Raw genomic sequence first — 21,845 nt, 5'->3', positions numbered from 1 at the left:
ATAAAAAATGCATTGTTATTCGTTCTGGTAAATAACTACTAGTTTCAAGATAAGCAAAAGGCGTACCATATAACATGTTGTTTAAACTTATGGGGGTAGTTACGAAGATTTTTTATTATTCTTAACGACCTCCGTCAAAACAGTGGCTGGTGTATTCTTCATACTTAAATTAAACCAACTTTCGCTTTTCAACGATTTAAAACTGGAAATAAAAAAATGCTTATGCTCCCCAAATGTATGTAAATTCGTATAATCTATTTCCCGTTACGTTTTTTTGCCTGCAATTTCACTCATTTCCGCCTAAATGAATTTTTAATTCGACTCGGCTTAATCCACGACTGGATCAACAACGATTCGCTAATAGCTACGTCGTTAATCCAAAATGATACCGTGTAAACATGAATTACCAAGTTTCTGTTAAGTTTTGAATTCATTATCAAGCGAAAGATGACACCAGGGATTGAAGAATCTCTGTAAACAGATTAATATCCCTCCATTAAAAAGATCGATAGGAACATAACGAGCGAGGGGAAATTCGGCAGCGGTTTCGTGAAAAAATGCTTATTTATGGTGAATGCTAATGGTATTGAGGGATAAAAGTTTGTGGAAGAGTTTAATTTGAATAAAGAAAGTAAGGCCACGAATTAATGGCGAGTATTATTTAAAGACTGAAAAAAAAAGAGGACATTAAGTTAAATATTTGAATAGTAATTTAGTTTAAGTTAAATCGGGAATCGTGACAAATGAGAAGAAATGTTTTAAATTTTTTCCAGTCTTTGTTAGTAAGACAAATATACAAATCCTCGGTTTTTGTTCACATGCACGACTGAATATAACGTAAATTGTGAAAGAAAGAAAATGAGAGACGTTTCTGGTTTTGATTACTTATTAATGTTATATTTTTCTGCATTTTAGAACTTTTCGTGTGTAATGAAGTATAAAGCAACAAGTTGTCTTCCACGTTGCATTGAATAAAATAGTAAATAATAATTACGTCATGAACAATCTCTGTACAGCACGCAACCTCGTTTGAAATAACATTTTACACGAATGCTTCCAACACACATTATTTTTGTCAGGCTGTCTGGTACACTTGCGAAGTTATATTACAGACGTTTCATATTATGATTTAATAACAAATGCTATGTTATGAAAACTTTTCAGAGCTCAAGTCTCGCCAACGACGGAAACACGATCATTAAACTTTTCTACGTTTTCTACATTCAGCTCAAATTAACTTTTTGCCTTAAGCTATTGTTTAATCACCGTAAATTTTCGTACTCAAGAAAAAGTGAGGAAGTTCCTTATCTCTTTTTTTTAATTGTAAGAATAATAAAAGAATTCTACAGTCTCTAAGGCTTTCAAAATGCGCTGAATTCATTTTTCTGTATTATTTATTTTACTTTACACTTTTACAACTTTTTTTTCTTTTTCGTTTCCCCTTTGGGTACTTCCGTCAGTTTTAATCTTCCTCATTCCTTATGGTTAGTTTTGTATCAAATTAGTCCACTACTTTTCTTGACTCTCACCCGACTCAGTCTGGCACCTCTTTTTTCTTCTAGTTCTCTTGACAGTTTTTACTACATATTTCTTTTCTTGTTTTTCTTTCTGACTGGCATTTCGTATTTTATTTTTGTATCATCACTTTGTTTAGCAAAACTCAAGATTGTTCATGGTGGAAATCAGCCTTAAACATTTCCATGTTGTTTGAGTGTGCAAATTATATCAACACTTTTCATTTTCATTCTTACTGATTAAATGTTTATTCCTCACGAGCATTACTTTTTTCTCTTCCTCTTCCTTTCCTATTTTAGCATTCAGATCGTCTAGTAGGATCTTAATATCGTATTTCGTAGGTAATTCGTTATTATATCTAATTCTACTGTTCATAGTTTGTTTAATTTTTATTAATTCTAAATTTTCGTCTGTCTTGCTTCAAACTTTTACTCCATTCCGTAATTCCGAAAAACCTATCTTGAGTTGTCAAAATTTATTCTCCATAAGAGACTCAAATTCTTTTTGTTTTTGTCTTGAATTTAACGCTTCATCTAAGGTTTGCGATTCTGCTTCAGTCTGAATGAAATGACTCTTCCTTTTCCGTCCTCGAGTTGGTTCTTCTACTGGAATCTTTTCTTCTGTGTTCTCTGTTTCCAAAGGTCTGTTCTTTATCTTCTGAAGTACCTTCTTCATCTTCTGTATTACTTTCTTGCTCTTTAAAAAAAGCTAATTCTGTTTTCCTTTCTTCATTTATCTTTTCTTGATTGTCTTCACCAAAAAATTGATTAAAAAAACTACATCCTTTCGTTTTATTAATTTACTGTCCCATTGCGATCTTTTTTTTTAGGGATACGAATTATGACCTTACATCCAACAACTCGGAAACTAGTTAAATCTGTTGTTTTGTCCATAGTTTTTCACGTGTTTTATCTGTAGCTTTTGATAGTATCCTGTTTAATAAATATGTGGTTGTCAACGTTGCCAAAGAGAAAATCAGAACCATTTTCAAGCCCCCCTGTAAAGCAGACCATTTTCTACCTTCTCCGAAAGACAAACCTGGGGAATCCCCGTCTAAATGTATATATTTATCAAATTCCATATACATGTACTGCATTTTACATAGATGAAACTGATACCAGACAGGTCATCAAATTCTATTCGAAAGCCAGTACTCCAATTACTACAGCCATCCCCACTCATTCGGAACACCCCAATTCAACCCCACTACCCTCTTACTAATCGTTTCCAAACACCCCCCATTCTCTATAAAAGAAAAGAAAAAGGCCTTCAGTGTCACTCTATTCTTTCCTGAACTTTTCGTTCTTCTTGTATTTCATTTCCTGAACCCGTACAAAAATGGGCGAAACGTCCAAACCATTTTCAAATTTGACACGGTCCGAACCCGGAAAACTTTTTCTTTCTTAACTGGCTGTGTGCCATTTGTGGTACCACATTAACTAATGCGTGTCATCAGTCATCACACATAAATTAAGTAATGAGCTAATAAGAGTAACATATTTTGACTTCGCCTTGGTCAATTTCTTGGCATCTGTTTTAGTGCCAAACACAGCGTCCATTCTAATCAAAACCGACGAAGTCTGGGCCCATAACCTGTTAATCTTACGTTGAACGGGTAAATAAAATCGGCGTGGGTTAAAATGCAACAATTTATTTCTTAATAACTCGAATTTCACAACTGATTATTCCGGCGCAACTTGACTGTACTCTCGTGGACTCGATTTACTTAATAAAAATCGTTCTATTTAAACCTATACGTTCCTCTCGATAGTACGAGAACGCCGCTTCGACGGTTTTCTGGGTTGCCCATCGCGACTTCCGCTTCCAGATTTTTCGTCAGCGAACGCCCTGCCGCCAGGCCGATGAGTCATCACCGCCGTACATACCAGAATAGACACATATATACTAGAAGACCTAGAGGCGTCGTACCGGAGCGGCGTATGGGTTTTTTTCGTAACCCACGAACAACTAATACTTTTGTAACAAATCGTAAACAAAAATTATAACTAACTCCTAATATTCTTTTTGAATTATATACCCCTGATTGTTTGCCTTATATTTCACTTCTATTCGAGTTCATCGGGCAAATGGCTACTTTCACATTTTCTCGATATGTCATGGCTCCAAGAGTACGAAAAATGGGTCTCCCGTTTCCGTCTGTCTATCTGTCTGTCCATCTGCCGTCTGTCCTGTTTATTAGACAGATAATCTGCCAAACTACTAGACCGTTTGTTGTCAAATTTTGTACGTATGTTAGAAATATCATGTAGATGATAAAACGCTCCAATTTTTCATAATAAGCAGGGTTTAAATTTTATAAAATAACGTACTCCTATGCATGTTCTTTAGATTTTTCTCGAGCCATCCAGATTTTCGCAAAAAAATCGAAATTATACAGAAATTTTTCTACCAGTATATGGGGAATTCGTACCACGTTATTAGTGAGATTATGGCGTAGTGTTCGCGTTCGGATGCGAAAATTGCGCAGTTTTTTTTTTAATTCTTTAAACAGCGGGATTTGTTGAACTATACCTCAGGGATGGAAGAAATTCTTTCAAAATAAACTTCAACGTTTCGTTTCTTGAACTATACAACTTGTGTTGCGATGGGTTGGTAATAATCTTGTGGCGTAACAACGTAAATTGTGCTTTGTTTTCGCATATTGTTTCTCCAAGTTTCGATAAAAATCACTCTTTTCTAAGGCTACATCTTTATTTGAAAGAGAATCTAAATTGACCAGGTGTATTTTGGCAAAAAAGCAGAATTTTTCAGAAAATCATAAGAAATTCATCCTTGAGTCTCATTCCGTAATGACCAGCAAGTGAATGAAGCTATATTTTTTAAAGACACTCAGTTATGTGATTAAATTGTTTTGTGCACATTAACAAAATGAACTCCCGGAACTGTCGAAAACGTCCGACAGGCTATGGATGATAACTCTTATATATTTTTAAGATATTGTCATACTCAACGTATCAGACATTATTAAAAATGACTTGCCGTTGTTTCCATACAAAATACAGGTGTTTCAAGAACTTAAACTACCTGATTATGAATAGAGAATGATTTATTGTAACAGATTTATCAAACAATGAACAACGATCTTTTCGATATAACATTTTTTATGATGAAGCCTGGTTTCATGTATCAGGGTTTATAAACTCTCAAAATATGACGATGTGGAATGTGGAGAATATGAAAGCCGAGTCAATTTATGTATAGAAGCTGAGGACCAACAATTCCAACAAATGTTGTAAATTCAATTAAAGATATTGTGATAACCCAAAGATCCCGCCTTAAACTGACATCTGAAAAAAAATTTGAAAGCCCGTGAAAAATTCAAAAATTCAAATTTCGGACTACATCAATTTCGTTCTAGAACACAGCAAAATTACCCATAGGGGGCACTGTAGCACGAGCGGAGTTTGGGGCCCCTGGTTGTGGCTGTTCTCCTATCCACGACGGTGATTCTATTCTATCGCAAGCACTGCCGCCCAACATCCCTCTATCACGAAGAAACTATCCATTCTTCTATAGGTCTGCATCCTTTGTGCAGATGGCCCGACCGCTAGCTCGACAAGAAACCGCGCACTCCGCTTCCGCCACGTGTTTCTGTGTTATTTACCTCAATTCCGTTTAAGTGTTCACTTTCTACGACTCTGATATTAAACTACAACTGAAAAAAAGAGCAATAAACAACATTTAAATTCACCATACACTCTCGTGAAATTTTTAAACAGCAAAGAATTCTTATCTGAGAATAGGATTGGACATCAGACAATTTATATGACAACAAAATATGTACAAAAAAAACTAGCAAAGCTTTATAAAAACAAAAAAGATCTAGTGTGAAATAAAACTTGAGCAGACAAAAATATTACGTGAGGTTAGGAACTGCAGAGCTTGAGAAGTTACGTTCAATTTAAATTACGCAACAAATAAAATTACTGTGGCTAAAATTGCAAGATAGTGAAGAATTGTATAAGCTGAAAATTTGCAAAGCTAACAAAATTACATGAGGTGAATACAAATTTTATGTCCATTCGAGTTACTGGTTAATTTTTAAAAGTGACGTTCTTCAGCTGCATTGTGGTACCTCGTTTACATTCCCCAAACAAACACAAAAAAAATATCAGGCAATCTGGAGGTTCAAAATGGAGTCGGACGAATGTGATCAATCCTGTGACGCTAAGCAAATAATGATCTAAATCAAAGAAATAAAATGCACGTCCCACATGACCCGCAATGTTGTTAATTTGCTCAATGAGATTTTAAAGATAGAACAAAGAATTTACCTGATGTTAAATTATGCCACACTTTATCAACGATTCAAACAAAGAATTTACATTATGTTAAATGATGCCGTGATCCAAGTGACTGGTTACTTAAAACCATTAGCTTTGTGAGATTGTATCGTGGACTGTCCACAGCGTATCCCAAACAAACACATGATAAATAAATACAAAATGCATCAGGCGTTGCGAGAAAAGCTTCTCGTAGATGTAATTTTCCACGTTGCGAGAAAAATGTTTCGATGATCTGATGATGATAACGATGATAACTGCCTAAAGGGAAAAAGTTTTAATCCACTCGTACCTCAGTCCATGATATTATGAATGCTACCGAACTTTCACGGTCATTTTCCCAGAGTGGGACAACGTTAGATTGATTTAACGGCCGTAAATGAGCTATTAGCAATCTTGTGTGAGGAACTAAGAAGTGTTAAAATTTAACATTTAAGTATAAGCATCCAGAAACCTTATTCATAATCTAATAAAAAAAGGATGAGTCCTGACTAAGTGAATTTCATGAAATCTCCTAGCAAATGCTGTATCCAAACAATCTCTGAATGTTAAGCTTGTGTTAGAACCAGTTAACGATTAAAATCCTAACATGAACTGTGAATTTACAAACAATAAAACAAATTTACACAAAATGCAAAAAATTTGTAAAATTAAAAGCTGTGTCAAGTTAAGACCTACTTTTCGGCCGAATTTGTTATCTCAACAAATTCTTGGATAACTAAATCACAAAACATTATTTTATTAAGTTCCTTCAAGTTTGGACATAGGGAATTAACATGGGGAATTGTGAAAGGCTGTAGAAATCGGATTCTGAAATTATTGCTGAGTCCAATTTCTCGTGAAACGCTCGGTCCTTGGATTAAGCGTGGAAAATCGAAATGTCAAAGTGAATTTAGAAATTATTCCTCAATTTCCACTCAGAAATCACTGAACAACTCAAATTGAATTATTTTATCCAGTGTAATGATTATTGTAGGGCAATTTAAACGGAATAAATGCACAAATTGCACAAAATATACTAAGTGCAAAAAAATCCGAACACTTGGATAGAATAATAATTTTTTGAAAATCTTTTGGGTTTACAGTCTACTACTTACTACTAGTAAATGATGAAAAATTCAAATGGAAATATTAACACCTAAGCTAGTAATGGGTTGGAGCAGCCCTGTTATTGAGGCATTCGTTTACACGTCTTGGCATGGACCTAATGAGTCGATCAATGTCATCCTGATTTAATTCATCTCGAGCAGCTTATACTTCACGCTTCAGGTGGTTTAAAGTTTGTGGTGGCCGCTGAAAATGAGTTAAACGTCGTCCTATCATATCCCATACATGTTCTATGGGTGAGAGGTTAGGAGATCTAGGAGGCCATGGCAATAACTCCACTTCATACTCTTCAAAAAAGTTAAAAGTGTTTCTAGCGATGTGTGGACGCGCATTGTCTTGTTGAAAACCAAGCCCAAGTTGCGTTCTTAAGAAGTGAAGCAGATGTGGTTCTACCACTTCTTCCACATATCGCGGAGAGGTCGTACTCCCCCTAATAAACTCTTACGTAGATCTACTACCGTAAGCAATGCACCCCCACACCATTAATCCTACTGTGCGGTGTACATGTCTTTCCATAGCAAATTGAGGATTTCGTCTTTCTCCACGTCTTCTTCTCACTGACATACGGCCATCATACATGGATAAACAAAAACGCGATTGGTCACTGAATGCAACAGTGTTCCATTCCTTGTCCCATCCACTACGTTCCCTGCACCATTCGAGTCGTTGACGCTTATGTGCAGGTGTTAAAGTTAAAGCAAAGTGTGGGTGGTAAGTTTTAAGGACAAAAGATCTAATACGGTAGTATACGGAACGCATGTTTATAGGTCTAACAACATCAGCAAACCATTCGTTGGCAATTGCCCGAGTTGTAGACTTTCGGTTTCTTAGAGCTAACAAACGCAGACGATAATCTTGGCGCCCAGTGGTAGCTCTTGGTCGCCCGGATCCTGTAGCTCTGTGTCTTCTACCGTCTTGACTTCACGCCTGCCAACATTCCGTCGCTGTAGACACAACTCTGTTAACACGAAGTGCAATTTCTAAAGGACAATATTGCTCCATGCATGCCTATTATTCGACCCTTATCAAAATCACCTAATTGTGAATACTGAAGACGTCTTCGCACTGGGGGCATGTTAACGGCTTTTTAAGGAATTTAAATTGTCGAAATCGAATACCGAAAAACGTCAAAATTTTACAGAACAGCCCCATCTTGCTAGACCTCAAATCAGGACAATAAAAATTAAAATGACGTAAAAGTTCTTCAATTGTCTTCATATGTTCATCATTTCTTACTTATACAACAACCAATGTGTGTATAAAATTTCATTTAAAAATATTGACGTTTTCAAGATGTTCGGATTTTTTTTGCACTTAGTATATGTTTTTATATGCTGCTAGTGCCGGTCGATTTTACTAAGTTTTTATTATTAAAATCTCATTAAAAGGCGATTAGATGAAAAATATCATTAAAACAACAGCTGGCGGTTTTGAAAAGACCCTTTTAACAAACCATTTAGATAACAACATAACCCTAACATTACCTATTAAAAAACCCAAGATCCCGGTTACATCTTCAAAAAAACAAACTCCTCACTCTCACTTCGCAGGTGGACCCCAACGACCAAAACGGCCCCGACCTGGAAACGAAAATGGAAGAAATGAAGCAGAACATCCGCAAGGCGGAAACGGCCAAAGCCAAAGCGGAAGCGCGGATCGAAGCCCTCCGCGACGGCGGTGTGAACGTGGATGAGTGGCTCCAAGAGGCCGAATCGCTCAACGTCCAAGACATTCAACGTTCGGCCAGCTCATTATCGGTGAGGACTTACGTTTCGACGACGGGGGTGAGATAAGTGTGTGTCGACATTTATTCGATCGAAATTTGCTGCTTACAGGACCATCCCAGTTCGGACTCGTTCTACGACAGCGACTTCGCGGACGGGGAAACGGTAACGGTACAGCCGCCGCAAGTCGAAAAGCAACAAGACAAAGACAGCGTAGGAAGTCAGCAAGATCAGTTTGAGAACGCTGAGGTCGACGGTGAGTGGGGTAGGCAAAGAATGAGTTCTTGCACAGTGACGGAGAGGGATGTAGGGGTTGAAGTAGATGAACTCAGTGATTGGCTAGGCAAGATGGCGCTGTGGCATCACTTGTTTTTTAAAGATGTGGTTATTTTCAGCATGGCTAGTAGACTGTAGATACAGGCTATGATAGAATAATTATGTAGGTATATGCTTTAAGCTGGATTTTTACAAATTGTTTTTTATATTTTAAAGTTATTGGTAAACTAATTCATTGTACAAATTGGAACTGAACCATTGAGTTTAAATCTATTTACAGAATTTTTCTATCACGTCAGGTTATTAATATATTCCGGTTTGTACATAAGAGTAAAATGCAAATTAAAGTCTGGAATACAATTTTCTTAATTCGTATCGCAGATTTTTGACAAAAGTTTTCTATTTTCGTTTATCACCCTGTAGATCTGTTTTTATCATTACGGTATTCCAACCTAAGACTATATAGTAACAATTCAAAATAGTTCGAAAAGACTATACTTGAGATAAAATTCCAATTTGTCATTATAGTATCATCCGGATCTGGATATTAAAAACTGGAATGCAAGCATAGCTAGTACATACATCTAATTTTAAAATTATTGATTGGTTAAAATATTTACTCTATACTCTAAAATGACAAAGAATATCGTCTACATACTTCAAACACACCCTTAAAAATATTCGAACTTTGTTGCAAACCCTCTTCAAAATACTTTATGAAAAGCAAAGCTATAAAAGGAAACAATTTTGTTGAAAAACTGTCCGCTAACTTGAAAAATCTTCTGTTTCATACTGATATCGTAGTCCTTTTTCAGTCACCCATTCTTCAGTACAGATCCGTTTAGGTGACTGAGACACTCCAGAAATATACATATAAACTAAACTAATAACTTGAAAGTGAAAGAAATGTGTTAGTTATAAAACGCAAACGGCGCTTTATAATGAGAAAATATAATTATTATTAGAGACACCGCACAGAAGATAAAACTGTAAATCAGAAATACTAAAATCCACCTCAGACTTCCGGGACCCTCTGCTTGCTATAGATAACTTCTCTCAAGTTTAAAGCATATTATTCATAAGTATCGTTGTTTGTTCTTGTCGGAGCAGTTTGAACCCTGGCAATTTCAGCCAACATAATGGTATAGGGTGCCAGTTTGATAATGTATAAACAGATGATACACACATAAAGCTGTGTTGTTTCATCTCAGTGTTTAAACATCCTGCATCAGCAGCATCAGCCAGCTTTATTAGCGAAATACCTTTTCATTTTATGTCAGATTGTTTTAGAGATGTTATTTCCTTTCGGTGAGAAGAAGAAAAATGATGCGTTACAAGCAAGCAAGTTCATCGACCGAGTAGTTCGGAAATCAGATATACGAAATAATATTAGCTGAATAAGTGTTTATCAAGAGATCACCCCAACTTAATAAAATCGATACAAAGACACACTTTGCATATACAGCGGAACCTCCGACTGAATTTTTACGATCTTCAATAACATTAACTTAAGGAAAAAGCGATCAAATGTGTCTAAATTTTGCGATCACGTTTCGAAGATATTTATGAGTGTCACGTTTAGTTTGGTCCTCTAAAAGTTTGTCCAACTTTTTAGTTTGTTTAAACTTGATATTAACAGAATTGTTAGAATTTACTGATACAATCGGAAAAAAACAATATAAGTATTTAAATGATAAAATAACAAAAATTGAGGTGGCTGTTACAAGTTTTACAGATTTAAGTTAATAACCTTAACAAATTTCTTTTGTTCTTCTAATTTTTAATTCTTATTTAAAACTAAAAATTTAAAAATTAATTTTTGACTTGCTTATAGTAGAATTTTTGTATGTCATCTATGCAAGATATTTATTGCTTACATTTTTGCATGTAATGTAGATGCAAGAGGAAAGTCCCAATTTATATTAACGCCATTTTTATGGAAATCGTAATTTTTAGCAATGGAAAATTTCACAGTAAAATCGCAATAAGGTTTTTTTAATCTGGATTACAATGGAGAGATACATCAAGAGACGCGTTTTATTGTGCTAAAATTAAAATTGAGTGTCTGGAAATTGGTGGATTAACTGTGCAGTACGTTATGTACGTGTATGTCGGGAGTCCCAAAAAATAATAATAAAAAACTTCTTTATGATGTAGATTAGGAAAAAAAGTAAAATTGGCAACCCTTTCACCTACCTAATGCGTGAATACCTCTGGCTTATTTTCTGATTTCTTAGTACCGATGGTAACTGAAATCCACCTTTTATTTTTCATTAATAAGTAAACCAAGAAACAAACATTTAATAATCCATTTATACATTATAAACAAAAACAAAACCAACAAACGAAAATTCCATTACAGCATGAACCAACTGAACACAAGAGAAGATGTTCAAAATTCCTGCCTTGTGCAAATAAGTAAGCTCGTAATATTTCCAAATTTTGATCATTTTTTGTCAAAGTTAGTCATCAATTCTGGCTAAGATAAAAGGGAGGGTGGGTGGGCGGGTCTACTACCTTTTAAGTTAAGGCTGATTTTGGCAAATGACATACCCTCTAAGAAAAGAAGGGTGGGCGGGTGGGGCTAGTTCCTGCTAAGATAAGACTGATTTTGGCAAATAACATACCTTCCAAGAAGAGAGAGGGTGGGTGGGTGGGGTTAGTACCTGCTAAGATAAGACTGATTTTGGCAAATGACATACCTTCCAAGAAGAGAGAGGGTGGATGGGCGGGGCTAGTACTTGCTAAGATAAAACTGATTTTGATAAATGAGGTACCCTCGAAGAAAAGAATAGCTGGTAAAATTAACCGCGAACATTTTAAACATAGGGTCCAAAAACTTTGACAATTTTTGATACGTCAAACATTTTTAAATGCTTATTCGAGTTTTACTGATTTGGACCTTCGCTTCGTATCAGGTATATTCTAAATGAAATGATAATAATTAAACATGATTACGGGCGAGAGAAATCTTAATTAAAAGTTTTATTACTAGTTATTGTGATAATGAATGTGTTGTTTAATTATTAAACAAGCAAAAGAACCAATTTTAAAATCATTATAACTCCACCAAAATGTGAGAAGAAATTTTTTTACTATTTTTCCCAGACTCACCAGTTGATTGTCAAGAGCGTAGGAGAGAGTTTATCCGCCATTTTCCAGACACTCGGTATAAGAAATTTGTATACATTTGTATGTATGTATTCTCTGGTTAAATAAAATGTGAATATTTCGAAAGAATTGGAAGGATTGGATTTGGAAGAGAAAAACACAAAGATTTGTTAAAAAAACCTTGAGAGTACTATCCAACATTAAAACAAAAACTAAGAATTTCATTGAAAAAATTGATTGTGACGTGAGAGGCTCAAAAGTGGATGAAAATTGTGAAAGTTAGTCATCAGTTCTGGCTAAGATAAAACTGATTTTGACAAATAACATATCCTCTAAGAAAAGGGAGGGTGGGTAGGCGGCTCTACTACCTGTTAAGATAAGGCTGATTTTGGTAAATAACATACCTTCCAAGAAGAGAGAGGGTGGGTGGGTGGGGCTAGTACCTGCTAAGATAAGAGTAATTTTGGCAAATGGGATACCCTCTAACAAAAGAGAGGGTGGGTGCGCGGAAGAAATTTAATTAAATTATTATAAGAAAAGACTAGAGGCTCCAAAGCACTTTCAAATTTTTTCCAAACAGGAATACCTACAACAGCAACATTGTTTTAAACCAAAAAACAAAGAAACACCAAAGATCCCTATAATTGTTTCAAATAATTTACAAAAAAAAAATCTCCATAAGCTGCCAAAATATGGATACCCAAGAGTCTTCCGAATTAAAAAAAAAAAACACTGCGGCACTCAGGGCTTTTTCAAATTCACTCATAAAAAATAAAACACTAAAAACTTTTTCAAATTCATCCAACAACAAAACATCCGATTCCTTTAAATGTATATATTTATTCGAAAATAAAACACCAGGGGACATAAAATTAACTACGAACATTTTAAATGGAGGGTTTTTGTTTCCTTTTATTTTTGTTAAGTATTTTCTATATTTAAGGTTAATGGTTATTTGATGGTTATTCATATTACCTCTTTTTCAAAGGACACACTGACATATTGAAAGAACGAGAACAAAAAATTGAATAAGAGACAGTAATAAAATACACGTGTTCAAATTGACAAAAATTGAAATATAGTTATGTGAAAACTCTACAGTTTATTTTTTTTATGAACACTCTATATATCAGTGATATTATATTAGTTGATGTCATAACAAAGTGTGTACCTCTGTTTATCTCTCCATAAAAAATTGCAACACAAATCTTAAAAATAACGTTATTGTGATTTGTTTTGTGAACCCTTACATTGCTGAAAAAATTCAAAAAATTGAAATTGGTATTGCAAAGCTTAGCAACAGGCGAATATTTATAGCCCTCCAGCTTCGCCTTCTCCCTACACAGTGCATCCCGTAAAAATCGCACTACTCATTCTCTATATACAGGGTGATCAAAAAGAGTACAGTAATACTATACTTAAAGAATGTTTACTGAGCAAGGAAAAAATAATTTAAAAAATTATGGCGCTTATAAAATCTATCGGACTTTCGTTATTCAAAATAACTGTGGAAGTATCACCGTTTTCTTCATTTTACAATAAACAAAAAATAAAAAATTTATTCGGAATGAATCTGACAACAGTGGATAATTTTTCACCTGTTTTAATCTGTCCTTTTAAAACGACATTTTGTTTGTGTGACGTATTTAAAACAAAGGCATTTTTTAATGATTTTTCTCGAATATTATATATTTATTTCTAATTACTTTTTTTTCAACACATATATTGTTGGAAATTCTATATCCAATCATCTTGAGCAGGTACCTGGGGTTGTGAGAGGTGGGGGTGTGTCCCACCCACCCCATTTAGTCGGTACCGGTACACACAATTATGTAGTAAGAGTTCTGGAATAAATCCCAAGTACAACGGTCGCAGTGTTCACTTTTGGTCCTTCGAACCAATTCCTAATAATCAAAAACATTTTTGGTCAATTCGAGCCGAATATCCGAACCAGTGCCCGAATAGCGGTATAACAAATAAGTGAATAAGTGCGGCAAATCGATATTCAAAGCGTATCCAGAACTCCACGAAATCATAAATCAAGACACACGCCCAACATCCCAGAAGCGGATCATCATCAAGAGATTGCAGCAGCCAACATCCCAGAAGCGGATTATCATCGAGAGGTTGCAGCAGATCAAATCATCAAAAGGTCGGCTGATTTTATCCCAGAAGCGGATCACAATCGAAAGTTTGTAGCAGATCAAATCATTAAAAGGTCGGCTGATTTTATCCCAGAAGCGGATCATCATCGAGAGGTTGCAGCAGATCAAATCATCAAAAGGTCAGATCTTTCCTTTTTCTATCCTTCTAAATCATACGGTTCTAAATTCTTATACGTATCAATCGCCCTGTGCTTAAGTTTTACCTTTGTCGTTGCGCGTCCGTACTCTTCCGAAATGACCGAACTTACGAAGTTAAAAAATCAGCGTAAAATAATAAAGGCTGCAATAACGCGTATACAAAATAATGTAAAAGACGACGATAGCGTACCGGAATTAGATGCAAGGTTGTTAGATTTGACAGAAAGGTTAAAGGAGTACAATAATATTCAAAATCAAATAGAGTCACTTCAGATAATAGACGCGGAACATAATGAATCGTATTGGGAATCAGAAAATGATAAGGAACGTACCTCGGTTGAAAACCAATACTATAAAACTTTAGGTAAAATAAAAGGCATAATTATTAAGAACAGTCCGGCGACGTCGAACCCGTCGCTAACCCCTAACTCTACAACTATTAACATACATAATGATGGTAATAAACTCGAAGCCAATGAACATAGCGTAATTTTGAAACCTTTACCACTGCCTACCTTTGATGGCAAACATAGCGAATGGTTCTCGTTTTTTGATCTATTTAAATCATTAGTACACAATGACGGGAACATATCAAATATCCGCAAATTCCACTACTTGCGTAGTTGTTTAAAAGATGAGGCGTTGCGGTCCATCGAATCATTGGCGGTCCGCAACGAAAACTACAGCAAGGCAATTGAAACTCTTCAAAAAAGGTTTGAAAATAGAAGATTAATTGTTCAGGAACATATCATAAACATTTTAAACATACCCAGCTTGTTAAAATCATCGCACAAGGAATTACGGGAAATTATCGACACAGTTTCCAATAATGTCGCGGCCTTAAAGGTGTTAAATTTACCGGTCGATCAGTGGGACGCAATTTTAGTCGAAATTGTATTCGAAAAATTAGATTATGGCTCTAAAAAGGAATGGCAGTCAACACTAGACAAGGCAGTACCTACTTTCCTGCAATTTTCCGAATTTCTAGAAAAAAGGTGTGAAATATTGGAAGCGATGGATAAGTTAAAAACCAATAATTTACCATCCAATAAGTCCAAATCAATAATTTCTAGTCCTAAACAATTAAATATAAGACCGCAAAACTTTATTCAAAAAAGGTTTAATAATTCTAACGTAGTTTCCAAATTTAATTGCCTTTTGTGCAAAAATTCACACGCTCTTTATCAATGCAATGAATTTCTAAGCAAATCCGTTCTAGACAGAAACATTGTATCTCAAAATTTAAAACTTTGTGCAAACTGCCTAAGAAATAATCACAAAACTGAAGATTGTAAATCAACATTTTCATGTAAGGAATGTAATCAAAGACACCACACATTGCTACATAGCAATGAATTTGTACCATCCGCTAACACTTTACAAAGGCAAACCTGTAACCAAGTCCTTTTATCAACCGCAACAGTTTTTATTTTAGATAAAAGAGGAGATTTTCAAACATGTAGAGTGCTTTTGGACGGCGGCTCCCAAGCACATGTAATCACTAAGGGTTTATGTAATAAATTGGGTCTCACACCAACAACTGGAACCAAATTTATTTCTGGTATCAGTACCTGCAATAATCGAACACAAGGAAATGTGAACGTAACTATAAAATCGCGCGTCAGCGAATTTGCAACAAATTTCGATTGTGTTGTTCTTTCCAAAATTACTCTGCCGATTCCTAGCGTAACATTTCCAAAAGAAATAATTAATTTGCCACCAAATGTAACATTAGCAGATCCTAATTATAATATTTCCCAAAATGTCGATTTGTTAGTTGGAGCCCAATTATTCTGGAAATTATTATTAGACGGACCTATTTTATTAGGTAAAAATCTACCATATTTACAAAATACAAAACTAGGTCACATTTTGTCGGGCGAATTAATTACAACCATTCCCGCTCCAAGCGTATCGTGTAACTTGGTAAATTGTAAACCCATTTTTAATTACGTATTTCATCAGGACGAATATAAGACCAATCACTTAGAATGTGAAAAACATTCCGTAGAAAATACAACTAGGATGTCGTCAGAACAATTCGTGGTAAAATTACCTGTTAAAGACCTTCACTTGGGTGAGTCACGCCCAAGGGCTGTAAAGCAATTCTTGAATTTAGAGAATAGACCGGATAAGGACCATAAACTAAAATCCGGCGACAAAAAGTTTATGCTAGAATATCGCGGCTTAAACTACACAGAGCTCGTTCCTTTTAATACTTTGGAATTCCCAAATAGTTATTGCCTACCCCATCGTACTGTATTTGAACAAACAGATTATGTAAAGGTTTTAGGTTTTTATTGGAGTTGCGTTGGTGACCTACTTAAGTACCAAATAAATCTCCCGCCAATTAACTGTCCTCTAGCTGTTACAAAACGCTACATGTTATCTACGATCGCAAAAATCTTTGACCCTCTTGGTCTAATAAATCCAGTTATCGTTAAGGCAAAAATTCTCTTGCAAAACCTTTGGTCGCATAAATCGAATTCGGATGAACCTATACCAGTTGAAATTCGCGAAACTTTTATCAAATTTATTAAAACCCTTCAGAAATTGTCCAATTTCGAAATCCCGCGAAAGGTTCAAAATAAAATATTGCAGTACTTCCCATCCGTAGGTACGAAATGTCATTTCATACCCAGTAGGTTGGCTGATTTTGGGGGATTGTGGGGGCGTGTCGTACGAAGCGTGAAACATCACTTGCACAGGGTGATCGATAATGCATCGTTAACTTACGAGGAGTTTTATACGTTATTAACCCGCATCGAAGCTTGTCTAAACTCCCGTCCCCTGACACCTTTATCCCAAGATCCAAATGACCTCGAAGCTCTGACACCGGGACATTTTTTGATCGGCGAGCCGTTAACAACGCCAGTGGAACGGGACCTAAAGGAGATCCCTGTAAATCGTTTATCTCGATGGCAACGCGTACAGCAATTGCAGCAACATTTTCGGAGCAGATGGACCAAGGAGTACTTGGCCCAACTTCAATTCCGTCCCAAGGGTGACGTCGGAACTTTGGTAGTTCTAGTGGAGGATGGACTGCCCCCGCTACGGTGGAGGTTAGGACGAGTCGCCGAAGTTCACCCAGGTCACGACGGAATTGTGCGGGTTGTATCCAAAAAAACTATTACGGGAGTGGTGAAACGCGTGGTGACAAAGGTGCGCATTATCCCTAGCGAATGACGATTTTTGTGTTGCCGGCTGTGCTTCGCGAATTAGATTCTTGTGATGATTATTATATATATACTTTTTATGTTTTTATGAATTTATAATAGCATGTATCACTATTCAGATGCCCCCCTCCAATTGTTTTGAAGTTAAACCTTCAACGGGGCCGCCATGTTGGAAATTCTATATCCAATCATCTTGAGCAGGTACCTGGGGTTGTGAGAGGTGGGGGTGTGTCCCACCCACCCCATTTAGTCGGTACCGGTACACACAATTATGTAGTAAGAGTTCTGGAATAAATCCCAAGTAAAACGGTCGCAATGTTCACTTTTGGTCCTTCGAACCAATTCTAAATAATCACAAACATATATTATTATTAAATAATTTCTAATAAAGTTGGCTGCATTTTGATTTTTGAACCAATAATGAACAATATTGACAATATTTTGTACTAATATAAACATTCGAAATATAAATATGTGTACAAATAATGATAAAAGAAAAAACCCACTTTATGCAATAATTTATAACCTTCATTTTCCGCTGAATACATTTTTATATTACTCATAAAATCGTATTTTACTGTGAATTACAAAAACTCTCGTTGTATTTTTATTTTTATTGTATTTTTTATTAACTTTTTGCCAGGTGTTTTATAAAAATTGTTAAATCTAGCCTGGACTTTTTCGTTTTCTACCACTCATAATAACGAATAAAAAAGATAATTAAATATATAGCTTTAACGTGAGGATCGGTTAATTCTGAGAGAAAATTAAAATGTATAGTGATCCACTCAAAAATTGTAATGGAGACACAAAATTGTCTAATTTGATTAACAGCAACTTTTACCGTATTATTTTTTAATCTGGACATAAAGGGGTGCTCTGGAAATAAAAGATTGGAAAAATTTGATAAATAATTTACACAGCATGATCAACAAGTACTGTTTCAGTTGGTATCAATGATTTTTGCTTGAAATTGTTAGACTTGTCACTCCACTTTACTTCCTATTGTCAAAACTGACATGGTTGGTAGTGAAGTCAAAATTTATTATTGATTAATATTATCAAAATATGATAACCGAGCTTTTTTAAACACTTAAAAGTGCAATCAGGTTTGGCAATAGCACACCAAGAAAATTCTATCAGAATTGGTTAATTCTATTGCCAACTCAAATATTACTTGTTAACACGTTGTATATTACATATATTATTACAAAAAAGTAATTAAACTGCTCCCTAAGTCTTTCACATATTTTCTTTCCAAGGTCATCTCGTATGTCAAATTTTAAAAATCATATTAGGCGTTTTTGCTCGAATAATTTTGATATTCTTTGGTTAATGTGTCTCAATGTAAATAATTTATGGCTTTTAATTAGATCGCGTAATTAAGCAAAGACAACCAATTTTAGGTAGTCTAATTAATACAAACTTCATTAAGTAAATTAGGTGGTACCATTATCTTTGCGCATAATGTTTTCATTACAACTGTTGCGTTGCTTAATCATCACATTGAATATCAAAATATATTTTCGTCTCGAATTGTATAAGCTTGCATTTTCCGCTTGCGGCAGCTACTGAAAATTTTATGGCCCAAAGAATTGTGTGCTTTGTTAACAAAGCGGCTGGAAAAACTTGCTTGAGTATTCTGTATGTTTTAACAGCTAATTCTTGTAATATCAGCTAATTAAACTCACATAAACACTTTGCAACTCCGTACTCAACAGAGCGCGTAATCTTTATTATCTCGACTGCCCCACTGGGACCATTCGCCTGGTATTAGCTACCAACTAAATTCACGTTTTGCATCGTTAAAATCTCCAGCTTTTATTTCTTTTTCCCCATTTGCATAATTTTTACTTGTTGTTATCACGTAATATGATTTGTTAGCCATGCTTGAACAAGAACGCCAACGAATCGAACAACTGACCGCCGGCTGGGACGATCCGACTCAAGTAGACTGGGGGACCGAAGACTCCTCAGAACCAGAACCCATCATGCGCCAAGAATCTACTCCTTCCGTACCTCTTCTCAAATGTACAGCTCTCTACTCATATACGGTAGGTTTACACGTGTGTGATCTGTTTACGACTAAGATTTTTATGCAGGCACAAAATCCAGACGAACTGACAATTGTAGAAAACGAACAGTTAGAAGTGGTAGGTGAAGGTGACGGCGACGGGTGGTTGAGAGCAAGGAATTACAAGGGCGAAGAAGGATACGTACCCCATAATTACCTAGACGTGGAGAGAGAACAGACAGCGTCGACGCCAGGATTAGTCAATCAAATTTCTTTCTCTTCGGTCGATTACACCGTAGACAACGAAGAGGATGTGCAAGTGACAACCTCGGAGACAAACCAGTCGCCAGAGCAGGTGTCTGTGATATCCTTGGTGAGTGCTCGCCCGGCGCATCCACCATTTCGTGTCTCGTTAAATTGAATTATTTTCTTCCGATTTGAGTATGACTGTGTTGCTAGATTTTCGATAAACGTTTTTATTGTGAAATGTTTATTGAGATGTCATAATATTTTTTTCTGATTTAAACGGATCAGTACAGGTGTCCTAGACGTCGCATGATTGAGTATCAGATTCTAAACTCGTAATAAATCCCCAATACGATTTTTCGTTGTCTAATAAAACACTACATTAAAACAGTTTAGCTCAATTGGTATCAAATAATAATATGTTAACCAAAAAGGTACTAAGCGACACGACCGAAATTTGCACAAACTATTAATGATAGAAGCAAATTTTTGTGTTGGCATCCATGCTAGTACGTCAGTTCAAAGTTGTCAGTTTTGACATAAGGACGGCTGATAAACGTGCTGATTGGTTGAAATGATGGCAACCGTCATAAATATCACTTTGACAATGAGATATGGTATCACACAATTTTAAATAGGTTTCCAATCTGACAAAAAAATTATTAATAACTGTGATTTTTTAGTCAGGTGTTGGCAACATATTTAAAATTTTATGATGACATACCTGATTGTTAAAATGAAGTTTAGGACACCAAATCATTTTCTCATAACGTTCGTAAGGCGCGTAATTATAATCAGTATTATTATTATTAGTTGAATTGAGCAGAATCTTAGTGTAATAATAATTCTTCTCGCTTAAGGGACACAAAACAAAATGGGAAAAAATTTTAAAATGACCTTTGAAGAGATTCGGAGTGATCATACATGGGAAAACTTTCTACAAAACTTTTTTAGCAAGGTTAACAAAAAGCAGATTTTTTAGCCACTTGCCGATAGTTCTTAGGTTATTTTGAAAAATGTCACAGTCATAAAAGAATTTACAACTTGGACTAGTTTGAAATCATCGGCGAATAAAACTTTTCGATATGAACGTTCGCTATTATAATAAAATAAAAGTAACAGTAGAAGAACTAGATTGGATTCTTATAAATGTCAGCAGTTGGTCTAGTAACATTTCAAAACTGTATGTTGTTGATGACCTTAAAAACATATTGTTTATGTACATGGGGAATTACATATTGTTTAGTTTTCCTGTCATTTGCAATTTCACGCGAATTGCCTTTCTTGAAAGTCGAACAAATCGATGCCTTCTTTCGAGCGTCCGGAAATATCCTGGTTTTAAATATTACATTAAATATATAATGCAAGAGTTTTGCAGAACACAGTCTACAAGATCACTCACTCATTTGTTAAAGAGTTTTTTCCGTTTTCATTATTTACCTTTTTAAAATATTTACTGGCTGAAGCACTAATGACGGTTCAACATCTGAAATGTTATGTTAAAGTTAGAGGCACTACATTCCGTATTCATATGAGTGAAATAAATGAAGCAGAATACTGCCAAACAGGTCGAAGTAACTATCGAAATAATTAAAGTTTTCTTCTTGAGTTAACACTAACTTTACACGATGTTAATATTAATACACGATTGTTAGAAGATAAATATTGTACCTGAAGAACTGCATTATTTCATTTAAACACATTTTTTCAGTTAGCCATTAACTATAATTCAGCTTTCCAAATTTGACAGATAGACCAAATTGCACTGTTAAATTCCAAAATGACATCACGAACATTGATACCAAATGTCATTTTTTCATGCGTTCTACAGGAAGTGTAGAAAGTTAAAGTATTTTATTACAAAATTTGAATCGATTAAACTGTTTTAATTCTCGCTAGCTTTCGGAAATAGTTGAAGAATAGTGGAAAATGTCAAAAGTGCGAAGATCAGTTTAATCTTATCAAATACTAGCCCCGCCCACCCACCCTCTATTTCCTTAGCCTTAGAGGATGTTATTTGCCAAAATTAGTCTTTTGTTAGAAAGTACTAGCCCCGCCCACCCGCCCTC

General features: G+C 35.3%; 1 protein-coding gene across 3 annotated transcripts in view; it reads left to right on the top strand.

Moving 5' to 3' along the window:
- LOC135128015 (protein nervous wreck-like) overlaps positions 1 to 21,845 on the top strand; it is an 81,964-nt gene that overhangs the window by 48,183 nt on the left and 11,936 nt on the right. Inside the window, exons 7-10 of one of the 3 annotated variants that reach the window (XM_064054798.1) lie at positions 8,477 to 8,683; positions 8,762 to 8,915; positions 19,401 to 19,570; positions 19,619 to 19,903. In XM_064054798.1, coding sequence (XP_063910868.1) covers positions 8,477 to 8,683; positions 8,762 to 8,915; positions 19,401 to 19,570; positions 19,619 to 19,903 — 816 coding nt within the window. Of the gene's footprint in view, positions 1 to 8,476; positions 8,711 to 8,761; positions 8,916 to 19,400; positions 19,571 to 19,618; positions 19,904 to 21,845 lie in introns of all 3 variants that reach the window. The other 2 variants (XM_064054797.1, XM_064054796.1) reach the window with 2 other exon arrangements.

This window comes from Zophobas morio, unplaced genomic scaffold, assembly GCF_036711695.1.
Source record: "Zophobas morio isolate AGI-343-1 ecotype UQ-CSIRO unplaced genomic scaffold, CSIRO_AGI_Zmor_V1 ptg000012l, whole genome shotgun sequence".
Taxonomy (NCBI): Eukaryota; Metazoa; Arthropoda; class Insecta; order Coleoptera; family Tenebrionidae; genus Zophobas; species Zophobas morio.
The sequence above is the reverse complement of the archived record's forward strand: the minus strand, read 5'-3'. Positions and strand labels throughout refer to the sequence as shown.